Source organism: Budorcas taxicolor, chromosome 5 (genome assembly GCF_023091745.1).
Source record: "Budorcas taxicolor isolate Tak-1 chromosome 5, Takin1.1, whole genome shotgun sequence".
Taxonomy (NCBI): Eukaryota; Metazoa; Chordata; class Mammalia; order Artiodactyla; family Bovidae; genus Budorcas; species Budorcas taxicolor.
The window spans coordinates 2,784,990-2,805,474 of record NC_068914.1 but is presented as its reverse complement, the minus strand read 5'-3'; the positions used below and the strand labels follow the sequence as shown (position 1 = coordinate 2,805,474).

Here is a 20,485-nt window from a genome sequence, read left to right as displayed (position 1 = left end):
TGTGATGAATACTTCTGAGTCTCGTACGTCCCTCAGAGAAGGGACTGGGCCCATTGCCCTGGTTTGGCAGGAAAGAGCTTGGCTCTGGGCTCTCTTAAGGGCTCCATTAGGCTTTGCCCTTGTGCCAGTCTATTGTGGGACTTATGAGCGGAGCAAATTCAGATTCTTATTCGATGGAGGGCAAGTCAGTGCCCTTAGCCAACCCCACAGTCAAGGCCAAGCCCTGGACCGTGTTGCCCAGTTTAGATCAGAGAGGGGCTGGAGGCCTCAAGGGGTTCCCACTGGCCAAAATATTTGCAAGGACCAGAGAGGACTTGGTTTATGACTCAGAAAGACTGATGTGGGTACAGGTCACAGGTCAGGTGGGGACACATATTCTGGGTTAGCAGAAGCACATGGCAATATGTTCAGCATCATTAGTCATCGGGGGAACATACAGTTAACCATGAGATGCTGCTGCGTAGGCACAGGGATGGCTAAACACTGCAAAACCCAAGAGCCAAGCAAAGATGTGGGGCGGCGAGAATCCATCATGCATTGCTGGTGGGGAAAATGGCCCAACCGCTCTGAACAAGAACTTCTTATAAAGGTGAAGATGCATTCACCATATCGCTCAGACATTCCACTTGTACGTATTTGCCCAGGAGAGATGGAAACACGTCCGCAGAAGAGTTCGTACCTAAGTGTTCATCAGTTTTATTTATACTAGTCAAGAACAACCCAAATGCCTGTAACCATAAAGGGCTGAACAAATGATACACCCACATGATGAAATATTACTTAGCAATAAAAAGGGACAGATAATGGATACGTGAAGCAACATGAATGAATCTCAAAAGCAGTGTCCTAAGCAAAAGGAGCCAAGCCCAAAGATGTATACTGTGGGATTCTATTTTTGTGAGACGTTGGAAAAGGTGAAGTAGAGGGACAGAAAGCAGATCAGATCAGGAGTCACTAAGTTCTGAAGAGATAAACAAGGAGAAGAAAACTTTTCCAGTTGATATGAATATTCTATATCTTGAGTATAGTGTTGATTACGTCACTGCGTGCAATTTCCAGGACACATTAAGTTGCACACTTATGGAAAATTTTATTGTATGTAAATTATACCTAAAAAAGAAAAAAGTCCTGGGGGCAGGCCTAACTAGTAACAAAGCTGTGTCTTCTCCTCTGTCCTTCTCCCTTGGCAAGGAGAAAGTTCTTCCCTGGTTCATCCTTGCCTCTGGAAATTCAGCACAGCAGTCATCACACCTCCTACGGCATTGCCCACGTGTGGCCTTCTCAAGCATTATGGTCATACGCATCAGAAAACTAACCCAGCCCAGATGACCTGACTTTCCCAAGCCAGCATCAGCAGGGAGCCCAGCCAATTCCAAATGACTGTCCCTGGGTTCTGGAGACCAAGCTTTGGATTTGGGCTCTACTCAGCAGAAACGAATGGTGAACCAGAAATCCAAACACTGGCCCACATTTCCTCTTGCTTAAGGTTATTTTGTGGACTGGATGGGCCACCAGCTTGAGGCAGGATTGCGTGGTCCTTAGAAGGACTGCACATCTTGCTTAGTGCTCATCCAGCCCAGGGAGGCATCGTTTATATTTCCTGTGCCGAGAGCATCCTGAACCACACGCCCCCTCCTGATCTGGGCAGAGGGCCCGTGAGTCCATGAGACCCCTGTGTTTTTCATGCTCTTTGGGTTTTGGTTCCAGGCTTTGGAAAGTGATTTTGTCAGTGCCAACCTGCACCACTGGATAGACCTCATTTTTGGGTACAAGCAGCAGGGGTCAGCCGCAGTGGAGGCTGTTAATACCTTCCATCCCTACTTCTATGGTGACAAAATGGACCTCAGCAGCATCAGCGACCCCCTGATCAGAAGCACCATCCTGGGGTTCGTCAGCAACTTTGGACAGGTGCCCAAACAGGTACAACATCCCATGATTTTTGTCTCACTTTCTCAAGAGTGTGTGCGGGGTGAGCTTGGATGGAAGAGAGAGTGAGAAGTGGGGGAGGACTGGAGGGTGAATGGCCTGCAGTCGTCTCCCTGTGCCTTGGATTGTTGTCGTTCACTCACTCAGTTGTGTCCGACTCTGCAAGCCCACGGACTACAGCCCGCCAGGCCTCCCTGTCCTCCACTCGCTCCAGGAATTTGCTTAAGTTCATGTCCACTGAGTCCATGATGCTATCTAACCATCTCATCCCCTGCCACCCTCTTCTCCTGGGACTTTAATATCAAGGTTTAACTCTCCGTAACCCACTGATGTCAAGGGAGGTGATGATATCATTACCAATGTTGAAGGCTACCTCCATCTGTGACCCACGTGATAGACACTATGATAAATCCGCACTATTTAATCCTTTATATAGTCTTGTTGTGAAGATTAACTGAGTGCATGAAAGTGTCTGAACTATGATTAACATTCAGACAAGGTTATTTGTGTGATTCCCTCATTGAATCCTCTCTTAAATTCTGAGTACGGGGATTATACAGATCAGGGAACAGGCGCAGAGAGGCTAAATAAATAACTTGCCTACACTTGCACCATTAGCAGGTGTCAGGTGAGACCTTGCTGCATCTGGCCGGCTCCAAAAACTACACCATATTGGCCCCACTATGAAAGCATCCAAGCTCTGCCCCAGGGTCCCCGGGCCTTTTGCCCCACCAGCTCTATCTGCATCAGGACAGCCCCGTAGAGATGTGAGACTGTGCGTTCACAATGACATCTTGAGGCCTGTTTAGCTGATCCCAGCCCCGTTCATCTTCAAGCTCCCATTTGGTGTAGAGATGTTTTTTCCCTGAACACAACCATTTGGAGGCAAAAGCATGGCCCCACAGACTGTGGGGTCCCAGCCTAAGCAGTCAGGAACCACACCAGAAAATGAATACATAGGCCCAGCCAACTCAAGACCATCTTGGGTAACAGCCTTCCCCGTCTGTAACCACGAGGCTTGGGTGGGCTCACCTAATAACATCGCTTCTGTCTGGACTTATTGGGACATGCTCAGGCTCACGCAGCTCCTAGGTAAGGGGAATGTGGAAAGGCCGGAGGGTGACTTGGAGAATGGACTGTATATGCAAATGTGGGTTTGGCCAAGGAAGGCTTTGTAGGCAGGGGAGAATTTCAGGAAAAAAGCTAGAGTAGCTAAACGGTTTCATTTCTTTAATTTAAAAAATATTATACTAGAAATAAATAATCCGAAGTAGTAGCCCACAAGCAAAAATATGTTAATGTCAGTAGGATCATGGAATGTATGCTCTTTAAATTCTGACTTTAAGTAATGAGGTATTATATTCCATAATGTCTTATGGAAAAACTTGAAGGAGTTTTTTGACCAACCCAATATGAGCTTCTAAAAAATATTTCTAAAACAATCATCAGAATTAGAATTCCCCAGGTGGTCCCAGCTTGAAGACAAGATCAAATGCTTTGGGACCACGCACTGTTCCAACAAGGGGCTGCGCCTGCGAAAGCCATTACAAGGGTCCAGCCCTGGTGCTTTGGTTAGTCTAATGTGCATGGAGAACATCCTTTAATGCGCATTTAAAAATCATCTGACTTCTGTTTGTATTGATCACCCACCCGACTTTTCTAGATAGTGTAGCATCTGGTCCAGGGGTGTGACCAAGGCTTCTCTGAGATCGTGGGGCTGCCTGCTGAGCCCCACTGCTGTCCTTGAGCCCAGCCACGGCCAGTTCCACCCCTATCACGGCACACAGTGGATGTTTCCATCTGGAAGCAGAGCTCTGTGCTGCTGGCTGAAGAAACCAGCCTAGCACGAGCCCAGCCAGGGAGGGAGGGTGGAGAGCTGGAGCAGGCCTCAGCTGCATTCTCGAGCCCAGCACCAAGGATTCTGCCAGGCAGCCTGGCCTTGCACTTCAGACTGTGTCCAGTTATGCAAAAGTTTGGCATTAAGAACAATTTGAGAGATCTAAGAAAAATGAAAATAAGAAAGGCCGCTAATGGGGTTAGCCTGTGCTCTTTAGAATACTTGAATGGTTAGGGTTAAAGAATTCTGTGTTGATGCCCAGATGGATGGGCCTGCAGAGAATTTATAAAGAAAAAAAGAAAATATGAGAAATAGCTCAAGCAAATGAAGAGAGACGTGCTCTAGGGAGGAAAGGGGGTCATGCTGACCCTTTGGCATGAAAGGTAGCTCTCCCAGGGACCAGAGGCTCCTCAGGGGGTTCGTCATTTGCTCAGGCAGCTGGGAGAAGAGGACAGATTTGGCTTCCAAGAGCATTCTCTGCCAGCCCTGCACCATGGCCTTGAGAAAGTAGCTGCCCCTGACAGAGCCCCAGGCCCCTCTCCTGCAACATCCAAAGGTTGAACCAGATGATGCTGTTTCAGCGCACCTCGGTCAGGAGCAAGCTCAGCCCCAGCAGCACCCAGGGCAGAAGTACAGCTGGGACTTGCCCAAGGATGGCTCCCCTTCTGTCCATCTGTCCTAACAACCGGCATGGTTTGTGTCTGTCTGCTTGCCTCTGCAGCTTTTTACTAAACCCCATCCGGCCAGGACTGCCGCAGGGAAGCCTTCCCCTGGGAAGGACGTCTCCACCCCTGCCAGCCTGCCTGGGCACCCGCAGCCCTTCTTCTATAGCCTGCAGTCACTGAGGCCCTCCCAGGTCACAGTCAAAGGTGAGCACCTGGTCCTGCTTTGGGTGGTGTCCTGTCCTGGAGCTGTCCCTCCGATGACTGGTGTTCCTCTGGAGGTTCCAGGGTGCAGGCTGGGGCAAAGGCTTGGGGTCTGACTGCCCAACTGTGTCTCCAGTCATATCAGGAGTCTGGGGAGGCCTCTGCTCTGGAAGTGTCTGGGGCCACCTTTGTTACACCCTGACTTCTGAAGACCCACCTGTCTGTCTGTTGAGACAAACACTCCTCTCTCTTTCATGTACACACACACACACACACACACACACAGACACACACACACACACACACACACACACAGAGACACACACACACACACATGCACAGACCCCTCCTCACCTCCAGAAAAATGAGAGTAAGAAGGGCCGCTATAGGAGGTTGCTCTTTGGAATACTCAAATGGCTGCTATTAAAGAATTCTGTGTTGATGCCCAGATGGATGGGCCTGCAGAGAATTTATAAAGAAAAAGGGAAACTATTAGAAGAAATAGCTCAAGATTGCAGCCCCTACTCTGGGTCCCGCAGTCGCTGTTGCTCCTGACCACCCAGGTGGGCCTGCAGCCACTGGCTAGGGGCACGCGCCTGAAGCAGACAGCCCCCGTGCAGGTCCCAGCCCTGCTCCCTAGAGGAGCTGGGTGTGTATGAAGTCCACCCTGGGGCCTCACTGCTTTGGGGAAGTCTACCTGGAACAGCTTTCTGGTCCCAAGGAGTATAAGGCCAGGCTTGTCAGGGTTTTTTCTCTTGAATCCAAGAACAGTGTCCTTGGCACCTCCAGCCCTGCTAGAACTGATGCCTGGAAGGTGCAGGAAGGACAGAGCCCCGCCCCGGCTCCTCTGGCTTTGTGCTGTCTGCACTGACAGCCTCGGTTCCTTTTCCTTGGCATCAGCCCATAAGAGGCACTAAAGACCTGCATGGCCACGCGCTTCATGTACGTGTTAAGTCTGGGGAGAGACCCAGCGCCCGGGGGCCCAGCTTGGGGCCAGAGTGTAACATGGCCCCTAGAGGGAGGCCCAGGAGGAAGGGACCAGGACAAGGAGTGGCTCCTGCCTGGCTGGGTGTTTGCCAAGTCCGGGTGGGCTCTGCATGGCTCCTCTCTGGGCCCAGCTAAAGCAGGTATAGTCCTTTGACAAATAAGCTCCTCCCTACTGACTGGGGAGCAGATATGTACCTCTTCTCTCTAGGCTCGGAATCCCCCAAAGGAGCCATCGGCCACATCGTTCCTACGGAGAAGGCCATCCTGGCCGTGGAGACAAACAAGATGTTGCTGCCTCCACACTGGAGCAGAACCTTCAGCTGGGGCTTTGACGACTTCAGCTGCTGCCTGGGCAACTACGGCTCTGACAAGGCGAGTGGTGCCGCGGTGCAGAGTGGCCCCAGGGCCTCAGCCTGCTGCTGGTTGGGGCAGAGGTGGTCAGGAGACTGGCGAGCCCAAAGCAGCCACAGCTGCCCACACCCCCACTTCCTCCACATGCCTGTGCCCCAGCCTGGGGAGGAGAGGGTAAGCCCGGTGGGCTGAGCCTTCCCCCGTGTTGCCGGCAGTCGCTCTTGTAATAGACATGCCGTCACGGGGGCAGGGTTCTCTGCTGCCGGCCACTCACCTGGCTGCACTGAGAAGGCCCAGACTGTTACTCAGTTTGGGTGTAAAGTCTTAGGGGCCCCTCTGGCCCCTCCTCTGGCTTAGACTCAGAGGGACAAACTGAACATTTTACAGGCCACCAGAAGCAAGCCACTGGGCTACTGGTCCTCCACGCCTGTGCGAGGCCATCCGCTCCTCTCTACCTTCTTGACGTGGCCTCTGGCCCTGTTTTCTGCCCTTGCTTCTCTCCCACCCTAGCACGTGGCATGAATTCCTTGCTCACCAAGCTTTCCCTCCCCTCCCTAGCCTTCCCCCACCTCCTGCAGGAGGCAGCCAGCGAAACTGGCCCCAGATGTCCCCACTTCCTGAAAGTGGGCTCTGCCTTTCCCAAGCTTACAAGGCATTTCTGCTGTGTCCCCAAACCCTCCTGCTTACTTGCCTCTTCCCGCCTCTTCCTTGGGTGCAGGCGCTGTCTGGAGACATACCTGGGCAGCCTGTCACCAGGGCTTTTCTTGAACAAATGACCTGTCCCTCGGTTCCCACGGCACATAAGCAGGCCGGTGGAAGCAGCCAGATCTGCCCACATCCCCCTGTCGCCCTGTTCCAGCTCCCTGCCCGGTGCAGGCCCTGGCGCCAGTGTTCATCTCACTTGCCTCATCTCCCACAGATCTTGGTGACGTTTGAGAACTTGGCCGCCTGGGGCCGCTGTCTTTGTGCCGCATGCCCGTCCCCCACGACCATCATCACCTCCGGGACCAGCGCCGTGGTGTGTGTTTGGGAGCTCAGCATGACCAAAGGCCGCGCCACAGGCCTGCACCTCAAGCAGGTGCGGAGCCTCCCCGGGGGTGTTGGCTCAGGGCAGGTGTAGCCCCTCTGGCAGGTTCAGTGTTTGCAGGCTCCAGCTCCCAAGCGCTGAGAGTGCTGCCTCTCTCGGGAGCTGAGAGCGCAGAGGGCATGTGGGTCCATGTCATTCCTGGGCGGTTTCATGTCTTTGGGTGGATTTGACAAGCACACAGGGCTGGTGCTTCCACGGACACCTGCGCCTCAGTGAGAGACGCTGCTTACACATCAGGGCCAGTGAGATCGGGAGCTTTTTGCACTAGGAGACATTTTTTAGCATTTTCCACAGGCACTTTTATGTGAACAGCCTCATTTTACCTCCTCATTTTACCCTGTCATAGGAATCATTATCATCCCCACTTCACTGGTGAAAAATCAAATCGAAGAAGTTAAGTGCCTTGTCCAAGAGCATAGAGTCAGAAAATAAAAGACTGTCTCAGAATAGGGGTGACTGTGGCAGACACAGGAGGAAGAGACCAGGAGGCAAAAAACTCGTCTGGTCTTACCTCGCAAACCACAGCTGCTTGGAATAATTAAACAGAGTGAAACTGACCGCTTACTTAAGGTTCTGCATGTTAACTGTATTCTTGGAAAGCAGGTACCCTTAGTCCCACTTTCAGATGAGAAATGTGAGGCTCAGAAAGGTCAGATGCGCATTTAACTCTAACTCTAAGCCTTGTGCTTTCCCGTGCATACACTTGAAGTTGCTGGAGAATATCTCTAGGAGACACTTACATCTCCAAATGCAATTCGTGTTTCCATCTGTGTTTTAGTGATCTATACAGCCCCAAAGTGACAAAAAAAAAAAAGGAAGTTAACCATACGAGGCTTACCACTGACCAGATTTCCCGAACTGGACATGTTACACTTGAACTGATGCTGGGTTTCTCTGGATGCTTTACTAGTCAGTGGAGTCTCCCCAGAGCCTGCCCTTATTCCCTGGCACCACCCCCAGCACAGGCGTGGTGCACAGCAGTGGACGTGCAACAGGCGTGAGGTGAGGGAACCCGTGGGTCAGTGCTGAGGAGCTGGTTAACCCTGCAGAGGCCACGGCAGGCGTGGTGCACAGCAGTGGACATTCAACAGGCGTGAGGTGAGGGAACCCGTGGGTCAGTGCTGAGGGGCTGGTTAACCCTGCAGAGGCCACGGCACCTCCCGAGAGGCAGCTGTGCAGGTCGCATATGGGCTGCTTTCACCCAGACTCTCCAGGGAAGTCCTCCCAAGCCAGGCTTAGAGCCTTCTGTCTTTTCACATCTTCACTTTCCTGACCTGCGTGGGGAGACTGTGCACCATTATGGGGACGGAGAATCCGCCTCTCCCAGGCATCACTCCAGGGGTAAGGGGATCCAGCTGAATCCCAAAGACACCTTGGGGAGCCAGGGAAGTGACCCCCCTCCATCGCCCTTCCAAGGTCCTGGTTAGTGGTGAAGACAGTGTAAAAGCCCCAGTATCAATAGTATAAAATGTAGTTCATCATCCTCTCCTAGCTCTAAATCAAGACAAAAAGGTGGGGGAATCCCACATGCTCTTATTTCCTAGGTGAAATAAAGTACTTTATCATTTACCTGAAGAGGCTAACACAGCCTTGGGGATCCCCCAGACTGGAAGCTGCTCAGAGAAAGGGGTCCCTCCCTTACTTATAGGCTTGTAGACAGAGAGTCATCATTAAATAGCTTCATTAACAGTTTTCTTAAGTGTTTTGTTTCTAAATATTACAACATGAAAGACATATTTCAAAGTCAAATGATTATAATCCATATACAAACTTTCATCCTTACATGCTCTGATCCCCAGATACATATATTTATATCCTTCTGATCATCATGTAGATATGTTGATGCCATTTTCACCCAGCCTATCAAATTGTTTCCGCTTTTCTACAGTTTCTATAATTTACATTTCAATTGTTCCATATTATTCCATCTCCATAAAATTACATTTCAATTGTTTTATGTCAATGTACCACAGCTTAATAAACCGTTTCTTCTAAAACTAGACAATTACATTGCTTCCAATTTTAACTATTTTAAATAGTGCTGCAGAAAACATCTTAGATTGCTGTTTGCTTCTGATTAATCATTTTCTTATAGCAAATTTCAAGAAGCAGAATTACAGAACAGTGACATAATGCTTTCTGAAATGGCTCTGTAGTTTTACAGGGCTACCACAATCAGGACTGCCCATTTCACCACAGCATATCCAGAACAGGGGATTATTTTCAGAGGTTTCCATTTTATTTCATTTTTTGCTCCTTTAGTAGGTGTAAGGTGATACAGTGGAGCTATTTTAGTTGGCCATGATGAGAGGTATTATTCTGAGAACAGAAGAGCCAATGGAGAACGTTTAAAATTGCTGTCCTTCATTTTTTCCCATGCCTTTCCAAATAGGGAGTGGTGCTGACTGCCTCCAGGCACTTTAGTTTCCAGGCTGATGAGAGGCTTAGAGGTGGGCAGTGCCCATGCACACAGTGGTCCCTCCTTCTCCAATGCTTCCCCCAAGAAAGCAGAGGCCCCGCTCCAGTAACAGACAGCTCACACAGGCACTGGGCTCCCAGCCGATGTCTCTGCATCCCCTGTCCTCATACCTGGGTCCCCAGGCTGCACGCTCTGGAACTGTCCTGTCCCTGGAAGTCAGAACTTAGCCATTAGACAGAGTTCATTCTGGGAAGACCACCAGAAAGCTCCTGTCAAGCCCTCTGCTTTCCTCTCTTCTTTCAGACAGTTTTCACTTCCCTAAGTAGCCCCTAAGGTGGCCCCACCTCTTCCATGGGTCACACCCATCAGTTGGTGTCATGTTAGGGTCCATGGGGCACAGATGGGGATCCGCAGCTGAACTTTTAATTCTTGTGACCAGGCCAAGTGGCCACCTTGAAACATGATGCGCAACCTCATTGACTCAAACGAGTGAGTGGCAGACAGTCCTGAGGGTGGAGCTTTACCGCCAGATGAGGGGAGAGTCAGGCTTCAGAGAGCCGCCTCTGCACTTCTCAGGCTGATTGCAGAGGACAGCAGGCACATGTGTGCATGCCAGCTCTCATGTCAGGCTGGCCTGGCAGCTGTAATGGAAACCACACTGCAGCCAGCAGCAGCAGCCCAGGGATCCCAGTGTGCCTGGGAGGCGACCCTAGTCCCCCAGGGACACGTCCGTGCGAAGCAAGGCCTCTGGCCAGGTCGGGACACGTGACTATCCATCAGCCAAGCCAGACCCTCCTGGGCCAACCTGAGAGCCAAGATGAGGCCCTGAGTCACCGGCTGCCGGGCAGCCAGACTGGACATGAACGTGGATCCTTTGGACTTGAAAAGGCAACCCTTTTAAACTATGACCTGACCTCCCTGCCTTCTTCCCAGTTTAGTTTCCAGGGGCACATGTGTTTCTGAGTTCCCTTAGTGTGATGCTCAAATTTGAGGCATGCATGAAATTCTCCGGACAGCTTGTGAAAACCCAGGTTTGGGGGCCCCATTCCCAGAGTTTCTGATTCAGTAGACTTGGGAGGGGCCCAAGAATGTGCGTTTCTGACAAGTTCCCAGGTGATACTTGAGCCACTGGTTGGGATACCACACATGACAGACCAGCAACCTCGCATGCTAATAGTGGTGTGCGCCGCTTCAGACTGCAAGACGGCGTGGGACGGCAGAGGGCATGAGGGGGTTGCTGGGGTCTCCGTTTGAGTGTGATAAAAAGGACTACTGACTCTCCCCATCTGGATTTCAACCCTGGAAAGGGATGGTTCTGAGAAGCCAGCCACACACCCGTGAATACACATGTGCACGCGCGCGCGCGCGCACACACACACACACACACCCGACAAATGCTGGAGTCACTGGATCAGTCTGAATCTCTGTTCTCTCATCTGGGGCCCAACAGTAAAAGGGAGAGTGGACTATCTCCCCGAGTAACTGGATTAGGGGCCCTCTCATAACCTGCGCCTTCATCCCGTGCCCCTAGGCCTTGTACGGACACACACAGGCCGTCACATGCCTGGCAGCATCAGTCACCTTCAACCTCCTGGTGAGTGGCTCACAAGACCGCACATGCATCCTGTGGGACCTGGACCGCCTCACCCATGTAGCCCGCCTGCCTGCCCACAGAGACGGCGTATCTGCGGTTGCCATCAGTGACGTCTCGGTGAGGCTCCTCTTTCTCAATGTCTGTATCCTCAACACGTCTATGATTCTTCATGGTGACATGGTGGGCAGTCCCCTGAGAGAAGACCCGGGGGCAAAGACCACCCCAGAGTGTATAGAGGCCCCAGATATGTGGGATATTCTCTACACAGGCAGAGTGGTGCCATCAACAATCTCAATTTTGGTCTCGATTTTGTTTTTTGCTTCTTTACTTTTTTCCCTCCAGGTGGGCTGGTGGGAGGTGTCTGTTCTGACATGAGCATCGGGGAGCTGGGGAAGGAAGTTGACTTTGGTGAGGGATCTTCTGGGTTTGATTGACTGATCCAGCCAGTTGACTGCAAATCAGTGTGAGCTTAGCAAGCACCTCTGGTCTCCAAGTCAGGAAACACCTCTGCTTGTCCCTCCATGCTGGCTACCAAAGATAAGCCTGTCAGGAAGCACACCACGTGTGTGTGTGTGTGTGTGTGTGTGTGTAAGAGAATATATATAGATAGTGTGTGTCTATATATATACATATATATAGTGTATGTATATGGTATATATATGGATAGTATTAAACATATGCTGTGTATATGCATATATACCTGTATGTATATCAGTGTGGAGCTCCTATGCTGGAAGCCTCATCGTCGGGTGTCGGGTTTTCTGAGGCTCTGCATCTGCTGATAGGAAACCTGGGGGGCCTGGAGTGTGGATAGACGGAGGAGTGGTATCACAGGAGGAGAAAGCCGTCATGAAGGAGGCTTCTGCTGCCAGCTCGGCTGAAAGTGGTGCTCCAAGGGGGCTTCAATCCAGGAAGAATATTAGATGGGCAAAAAGAGGATGGATGGATGGGTGGTTGGGCAGAGGGAGGGATGAATGTGTGGCTAGATGGAGGGTGGGTAGGTAGGTGGATGGATGTTGGCTGAATGGATGAATGGGTGGATGTAACAGGGAAAGCACCAAGTTCTGATATGGAAGAAAATAAATTCATAAGGGATTATGTCCCCAGCCCTTAGAGAAGACTGGTATCAGGACAACTTGTTTGACTCACCTTGTCCTGGAGCTGACTGAGTTCATGAAGTGCCAGCTGGGTGCTGAGCAGAGATGTATCAGACATGGTCCCTGGCCTCAGGCAGACTCCACCAAACCACTCAGGAAGGGACATGATGGCGCTCAGCCCAGGGCACCGCAGAGGGGCATGGAGCTCCCGACATCCCTTCTGTGGTCAGGGCAAGGTTCAAAGGCTTAGCCCCAGATGGCTCTTGGGGTCCTTGGTGGGTCCTTGGTGACAGTGATCACAACACCCGGACACAAAACAGCCAAGGAGCTAAGACGCGAGCACTGCAGACATAGACGTTCCAGGAGGTGCGGTGGGCAAACGTCTCCTCAGAAGTTCCCTCTGAGGAGACCCTGCCCTATTTTATGAGCTACATGCAGTCATTCAAGCCTCTGTTCCCTGCCCTTTACCAGGGGTCATCCAAAGCTGCTTCACAGGAGCAGAGCTGGCCAGCCAGGTGTAGACCCCATGTCTGGGCGTGGGATGATACCCTGGCTAGGTCTTTTTTGCCAGTCAGTAGGCTGCCAGGGAGAGTGCTGGGGGAGGAGTCCAAAGGGTGAGCCTGTCAGTTTGTGCTGGGGAAAACAGTACCCAAATGCCAGATTTCAGTATGAAAAGAACCAGGAACGTGCCATTCTGTGGAAGCACAGCAGGCCTGTGAGTCCCTGGGAAGAAGTGGATGTCTTAGGAGGCCTGGGAGTGCCTTGCTTGGTCTTCAGAAGACGGCAGGTGGAGGGTGTGCAAATTGAGTGGCTGGACAGATAGACAGGCAGTGATCCCAGCCTAAAGTGAAGCCCCGTCTCACTGCCACAGGGCACCGTCGTCTCCTGTGCAGGAGCCCACTTGTCCCTGTGGGATGTCAACGGACAACCATTGGCTAGCATTACCACAGCCTGGGGCCCAGAAGGAGCCATAACCTGCTGCTACGTGGTGGAGGGGCCAGCGTGGGACACAAGCCACGTCATCATCACTGGGAGTCGGGATGGCATGGTCCGGGTAGGTGTGCCTCGGGTGGGATGAGGGCGTGCTGCAAGAAATGCGTTCATCTCCATCTGTCCACTTCTTCTAAGGGTCAAATCTGCAGCCTGCCAGTACCCAAATGCAGACTGCAGAATATAAACATTCCAGACCAGGTCCCTGCAGCATGTGAGGGCAAAGGCAAGGGGTTTTTTATATTAATGTAATACATAAAATTTTATATAACATATACTTCAACAATTAAAAAATGCTTATTGTCACGTTATGAAAGATGAATGGTCAAATGCATCAGAACATGATTCAGTACTGACGAGAGACATATGGGCCATCCTTTCATTCATTCACCCACTGTCTATCCATCCATCCATTAATCCATCCACCCATTCATCCATCCGCCCATTCATCCATCCACCCATTCATCCATCCATCCATTAATCCATCCATCCATTAATCCATCCATCCGTTAATCCATCCACCCATTCATCCATCCACCCATTCATCCATCCGCCCATCTCCAGCTACTCATCTCTCTCTCGGCTGCTATCCATTCACTGTTCCATTCATCCATCCATTCTTTCCTTATTGCATTCACCCTTCCATCTACTCATCTGTCTACTTATTTGTCCCTCCAGCTATCCACCCACCTAACATTCACTGAACTCTGTCTCTGTACCAAGCACCTCATAATAAGGGATCCAAAGATTAATGATAAACAAGCCCTTGTCCTCAAGATGTCATATTCTAGGGGAAAAAGACAAACGGAAAATGTCCATATGTGTCTCATGCTATGAGTGGGATAATTAAAGAGCGCCATGCATGCTCTGAGGAAGGCCTTGGGGAGAGAAACCATCAAGAAACCAGGAAGAAAATAAAGGAGAGACATTGAGGTGGGAGGAATAGTGTGGGGAGAGCAAGGCACAGGTGACGTTTCTGAGACTGACAGCAAGGAGGGGGGAATAAACAAGATGAGGAGCGATTAAGAGCTTTACTAAAGAAACTATCATTTGAATCCTGCAATTTTTGGAAGGAAGTGTCAGTTGCATGCCTCAAGGTATTCAAGAAAATGCTCTTTGAATTCTACACGCATTTGTGAAAGCTTACTGGGGGCCAGCCAGCATGGCCGAAACGCAGCCCTATCCTCCAGGAGCCTCCATTCCCAAAGTCTGAGAATCATCACAGAGGTGATGCCTCAGGAAGCAGAATGAATAACAGGGTGGGGGGCCAAGTGGAGAGTGGATGTATTTCCAGCAGAGGAGCTGGCATTTCAGCCGAGCCCTGAGGGTGAGAAGTCAGGGCGGACAGAGAGGGCCGTGCAGGCTAAGGGGTCCGGGTGCGTGGACGGGAGAGACGACACCGAGGAGAGCCCGCTGGGAAGTCCCCTTGCAGGGCCTCGTCTGTGGGCTAGAGGAGCACAGGGTCTCTGCCGAGGGAAGGGCGTCCTGGGCTGGCTAAAACACGAGGAGGTCCTGAGGGTAAGGGCTGGGTGGGTGGCAGTCTGTCCTGTGGGTCAGTCAGAGCAGCCCGGCTGGCTGGGGGCAGCTGCGCCTCCTTCATGGGCCCGCAGAGCAGGAGCGCGAGCCCTCAGGCGCTCTGTCCTTGCCCACTCAGCGCACTAACTGAGCTCCCGGGCCGGCCCAGCGCGGGGCTAGACCCGGTGCGGCGCTCACAGAAGCCTGCAAGCGGAGGCTGCTCATTGTTCTGCGGGGAAAGAAAGTCCAGGCTCAGCAAGTGAGATGCCATGTGTGGTCAGCCTGAGGGCGCTCGCCACAGATCTGGCACCCTATGTAGAGGACGGGAAGTCGTGCTGCCGGGTGGTGAGGGAGGCCTCTGGGAATGGTGGCAGACCAAGCGGGCACTAGCTGAGTAAAATGACAACGAGCTGACTGCTGAGTCTCGTCCCTGCAGGTAAGGGGTCGGGGAAGTTGCCCTACGACCCAGGGGTGGGGAGGGAACTCATCCCGCAGGCAAACTGAAGCCTAAGCAGGCTTTTATGCTGAGAATATGTCAACATCAGAAGTGAAATGGGGCCATGCCCCCTTCCGTCAGGGTCCCCCAGGTGTGGAGGAAAGGACGGCCCCAAGCCTGCAGACAGGTTCATTGCCCCAGCCCATGGCACGTTCTCTGTTCTGGACAGATCTGGAAGACTGAAGACGTGAAGATGTCTGTTCCCGGGCAGGCAGCGCCAGAGGAGCCCTGGGCTCCATCATCTCCAAGCCCCAGAGGTAACTGCTATGCTCCTGGTTCCTGGGGGCACCCTTGCCTCGCTCAGCCCTCCCTCCCTTCTCCTCTCCTCTGGCGAGGGCTGCAGCTCCAGCCAGGCCTGCAGAGACCAGGGAAGACAGTGAGTTTATTGGGATGTTGACAGATCTCAGGTCAGGAGCACAGTCTTCTGTGAGCTGGTGGTGGAGCATGAATCCATGTTTATAAGCCCCACTGAGGCCCACCCTCACCCTTCAGGGCCCAGCTGGCTCTGAGATGCTCCTCGGGCCTGTGAACAGTGCTGGTGGTTGTTATTACAGGGGCTCCTGAGCTCCAGAAGGGGCCACACCCAGCCAAGCTTGGTTTGATGCTATCCATCTTCCTGGGTGACTCCTAAATGCCAAACTCCCCAGCCCAGGACCTGGGACCATCCAGCTGGCCACTGGCCTGGACTGCCAGGCTGCAGACAGGAGCAGGGATGGCTTTGCTGCGTTCCCGGGGAGAGGAAGTGGCTCCATCGGCCCCAGTCTGCCCTGTTGTCCCTGACTCAGGACCCCCTAATCTGCACGGAAAGTTCCTCAAAGTAGGTCTGAGGGTGGTCTGCATCAGCATGGCCCAGGAGGCTCATGAAGCATTTAGATGTGGGTCCTAACCTCAAGGAAAAGGTTGGAGAAGGATGGAGTTCCCGTATCTAACAAGTCCCTGGGTGACTGCCAGTATCAGCAGAATGAAAGCTGCCACTCTGCAGCAGAGCCCTCTTCGGGGTGTAGCATTTGGGCCTGGAGTAGGATGATCTGACCTCACGTCTGTCACCGTGGCCTCTGGCATCAGCACCACCAGGACCACGGCCACAGAGCTGGGAGGGACACAGCTGACTGGGAGCAGTCTCCACCACTCACCCCTCCTGTGTGTTCTCGTACTTCTCACGGCAACCCCATGAAGAAGATACTTCGATGAGGCCTGGGTGAGAAGGGGACTGAGGCACGGAGTGGTTCAGCAACTTGCCTGAAGTGGCCCGAAGCTATTAGAGTTCTCATTTCTGCCCCCAGAGTAGACACGCCCACTCCCAAAGCAAGCTCCTCGGCCAGGGCCAGACCATCCCTCCAGGATGAGCGCAGACACAAGCCTCACTCCTGGGAGTCCTGAGTGGCCTCACTGTTGGAATCATGGGTTCTTCTGGTTTGTTCTGCGTCCCGGGACCCATGAGCATCCACTAGAGAGAATTTTCCAGATCGTGGAAGCTTGTCTTCTACAGGGAACACCCATTTTCAGCTCATTTCTAGAATGTGCTCCATACCTCCTTGATTCATTTAGCCACTGATGTGTGGATTCTTCATCCACACCAGCAGACACGGGCATTGGCTGAGCCCCTGCTAGGTCCTAGAATCTACACGGGAATCCCTTCCTTCATCATAATGCCATCAGACGATGCCCTCGTCAGCAGCATAGACTGGCCTAGAATGGTGACCTTACAAGAATCCATAGCCACTGGGGATTCAGTTCACTGGTCCTAAGATCTCTAGGGTCCTTTGGGACCGCAGTGAATCAGCCCATCACAGTGTAAAGAGTCCTGTGCACTCTTAGGAGCTCACAGTTCTTCTTTGGAGGACAGGGGCCAAACTCTCTCCCCTGCCCCCACCCATTTGGAGGACAGCTAGAACAGAGTTCTTATTCTCCCCCTGCTCATGACGTGTTCTGTGGGCTCATGACGTGTTCTCAGTCTTAGGCTCAGCTGACCACTTCTGAAGCTACTGAGCTCTGATAAGCTAAAGGCTTTAGCTCAGCCCATGGTTGATAAGTGGGCGTCTGAGCCAGAATGTCAGCTGCGTGGGTAGGTAGATGGATGAAGGGACAGATGAGCAAAGGGCGTCTCAGAGCCATTCCGTTGGTTCTGGAAGTGCCAATGGCTTTGTGGGTTCTACTCAGGGTCGACGAGGCTGTGCTCATTGGGAAGGGGCTCTAGTGAGATGAGAAGCAAAATGAACATCAAGAAACCAAGTTCTAGCCCCAGCTCTGTCTCCTGCAACTTCTTCGGTCCTCAGTTTCCCTCTCTGCCAATAGAGGCACTTCCTGTACATCCTAATGTGTAGGAAGCAGATGACAGAAAAATAATACCATAGACAAAGATCTCCTCAACAGAATGAGAGTCATGATTGTCATTTTCTCGGATTACTGGGAGCTTCTCCCCTAACACACCAGCCGATGTCACGAGGGGACTTACCTGATGGTGTCAGGCGGACAGGAGCCTCAGGCCCATGTCCGTCCTCTGCTGTTTGTCCTGACCAGCCTGAGGTCACCACTGCCAAGTAGAATCAATTGCTCTGCTTGTGGTTACAGTTCAAAGGAGGCTTTGGATGAAATGACACAAGGGCACAGACATATGCATGAAAATCAGGCTAGGTCACTGCTTAGAGTCAGCAAACCCATGTGCAGGTTTATAGACCTAAGCCACTGCAGGGCTCGCCGTGCTCAGAACATTGCTTAGAACTGTTTTGTTGGAAGGGGACTAGTCCTCGGCCTGACACCCAGATATTTGCGCATGTCTCTTGGGGTGTATGTTACTGCATTCCTTGAGTAGCTTGAGAGGCAAGAAAGGGGTTCTTTGAGGGCGCTGAGGATGCGGGGCTGCCGCGTTGTATGCAGATGTCATCCAGTTTCTCCCTGGAATTCATTCATTTCTCATTTGCAGCCAAGACCAACCCAACTGAGTCCAGCTTATTTTAGGAATCACTCCGTAGACTTGGGCTCAATCTGGTACACAAAGAGTCCGTGGGAAAAGCTTGGTTTGGGAACTTATGCACAAACACAAAACACATGTGCGTTTCCTGGAGCACAGAGCTGTCTGCCACCCTGGGCCAGCTGGGACAGCTGCGTCGCTACTGCCCTGACGGCACCCAAGTGACCTCACAGTGGCGGGCCTCTACCTCACCCTCCATGAAGGAACTACCCTCTGTCCCCAAATACAGTCATTAAAATGAGTGAAGTAGCAATCACTGAGTTTTATTTTTTGAAAACAGACATTCTCAGCATTTAATTATTGGTCATGGCGTGAGCGGATTTAGGTAAGTTGATAATGCCGACTTTATGTAATTTATTTTTACTAGGCAATTACAGGCTGCGTTACATCCTGGCAGCAAGGTATTGTGGAGTATCTTATTAAGCATAAAGCCAGTAAACACTGATGAACAATTTTGCTGAACTAGGCATGCAATTTAGAAAGCAATAATACACAAATCCAATTTGGTACACAATGGATACCGCAGCACGTCAGCACATGTAACTATCACAGCCTGCAAATTAAATTGGGACGGCCCTTTTTGCAACAGCACAGGCCAAGATTAAATATATTTTCCCCCTCAATTTAACAAGTTGCTGACCACAAATATAAATATATGTGTATGTGTTTGCAGCCCTGCGTGTGGATGTGTACACGCATATATGTGAAACTGCTCGGCTTTTCTAACTATCCTCTTGCACGTTCCTCATAGTTCACCGGTGGGAGAAGAATCTTGCCCTTTGCAGAGAGCTGGATGTCAGCGTGGCTTTGACCGGGAAACCCAGCAAGGCCAGCTCTGCAGTGACGGCTCTGGCGGTGTCCAGGTAACGACAGCTGGCTGCGCCCAGCGTCCAGCAGAGGGCGCTGTGCTGCCCCTAGGAAGCCCTGGCTGTTCCCCTCAGGACTCTGGGCCCCGGGAGGTGGCCTCACTACAGGGACCCAGGAGCCCAGGGGCCCCCAGCATGTACAGTAGCAAGGTGGCCATGCAGGGCCCAGGAAATGGTTCTTAACGCACATATTCTTGCTGTCTCTTTCTCCCTCTCACTCTCTTGAATATCTATGAATTCATAAAGAAATCCAGAAGGTAAAAGTATATTGACCTGTAAGTTTATCCGAAAGAGGGACTTTTTCCTGAGGTCCCTTGACGATTGTAACGTTTGATATGATGCTCATCCTACATTACAGAAATGCCTTTCAAGGGCTCGAAGCCAACGTGGAATGGACGGGTGTCAGACACTACCCTTGGCAGCATTGTTTTATTCTTTACAATTACTCGATGGTAGAACTTAGAATCATTAGCCTGTTCTACACACTAGGCGTGTTAGTCTCAGGGGACCAGATCTTCAGGAGCCCTGTCCTTCTCCCCTCCTGCCCTGAAGTGGGGCACCCGAGTCCTGCTGTGGTGGGAAGGCCAGACTGAGGTGGGTGGCTTAGGGTGGGGTGTATGGGAAGGGACAGAAGGCCCTGAGCCCTCATTCTTTGCAGAAGAACTTGCCCTTCCTTCTGCCTACCAGCCTGACTACATAGCTCAAAGGATAGGAGATACCCCCAAAGATGCTGGAGGGAAAATGTCAGGGTCTTGCCCTGCTCCCCAGAGCCCCAACACCTGGGAGCATCCCCTCAGTGCTTCCAGAGCCATAACCCTCCTAGATCAGAGCTCTCCCTGAGTCACAAGACTCTCCCCTGCCTCAGGGGGAGGCCAGGTGCAGGCTCTCCTGGGGTCCTGGCCTGAACCCCCTCCCCCGTGTTGTGATGTCCCACATGCAGTCTGGGATAAGCAGGGTGCACAGGTTTGCTTTAATACGCCTCTTTATTTTTTCTTTTCCCAAGAAACCAGACCAAACTCCTGGTCGGCGATGAGAAGGGAAGAATATTCTGCTGGTCTGCAGAGGGGTAGGAGGCAGGAGCCGGTGGAGGCTCTGGAACGGCAGCCACGTGCCCCAACAGGCAGCAGTACCAAGTGGAGGGCTCAGACGCAGTGCCTGGGATGCAAAAGAAACCCCCAAGGCCTCCCTTCCAAGAGGTCCCCAAAGAGGAGGCCACAGGCCGCTGGAGCTCCATAGCCTGGACTTTGGCCTTGGATTACACAGGATATGCCTCAATAAAACAGATACACATGTGCATCGGGACCCGTAAGCAGCATGCTGGAAACTGTGGCTCAAGGGTGCCAGCCAGCACTCGCTATTACACATGACTCACCTCTCAAAGGGCTTATTGCACTGAAAGAACATGGGGTTGCTTACTGGGAACTAATGGGGAATACGGTATTGTTATTTTATTAAAACAACTATTTTCCAGATACAAGAGGGC

At 51.8% G+C, this 20,485-nt stretch overlaps 1 protein-coding gene across 1 annotated transcript in view; it reads left to right on the top strand.

The window, feature by feature from the left end:
* WDFY4 (WDFY family member 4) overlaps positions 1-20,104 on the top strand; it is a 232,750-nt gene extending 212,646 nt beyond the window's left edge. The window contains exons 53-61 of the mRNA XM_052640371.1: positions 1,708-1,920; positions 4,485-4,632; positions 5,804-5,988; positions 6,887-7,045; positions 11,005-11,184; positions 13,036-13,218; positions 15,335-15,422; positions 18,888-18,999; positions 20,006-20,104. Of these exons, the coding sequence (XP_052496331.1) occupies positions 1,708-1,920; positions 4,485-4,632; positions 5,804-5,988; positions 6,887-7,045; positions 11,005-11,184; positions 13,036-13,218; positions 15,335-15,422; positions 18,888-18,999; positions 20,006-20,072 (1,335 nt within the window). The 3' untranslated portion in view covers positions 20,073-20,104. The remainder of the gene's footprint in view (positions 1-1,707; positions 1,921-4,484; positions 4,633-5,803; positions 5,989-6,886; positions 7,046-11,004; positions 11,185-13,035; positions 13,219-15,334; positions 15,423-18,887; positions 19,000-20,005) is intronic.
* The last annotated feature ends 381 nt before the right edge of the window (positions 20,105-20,485 follow it).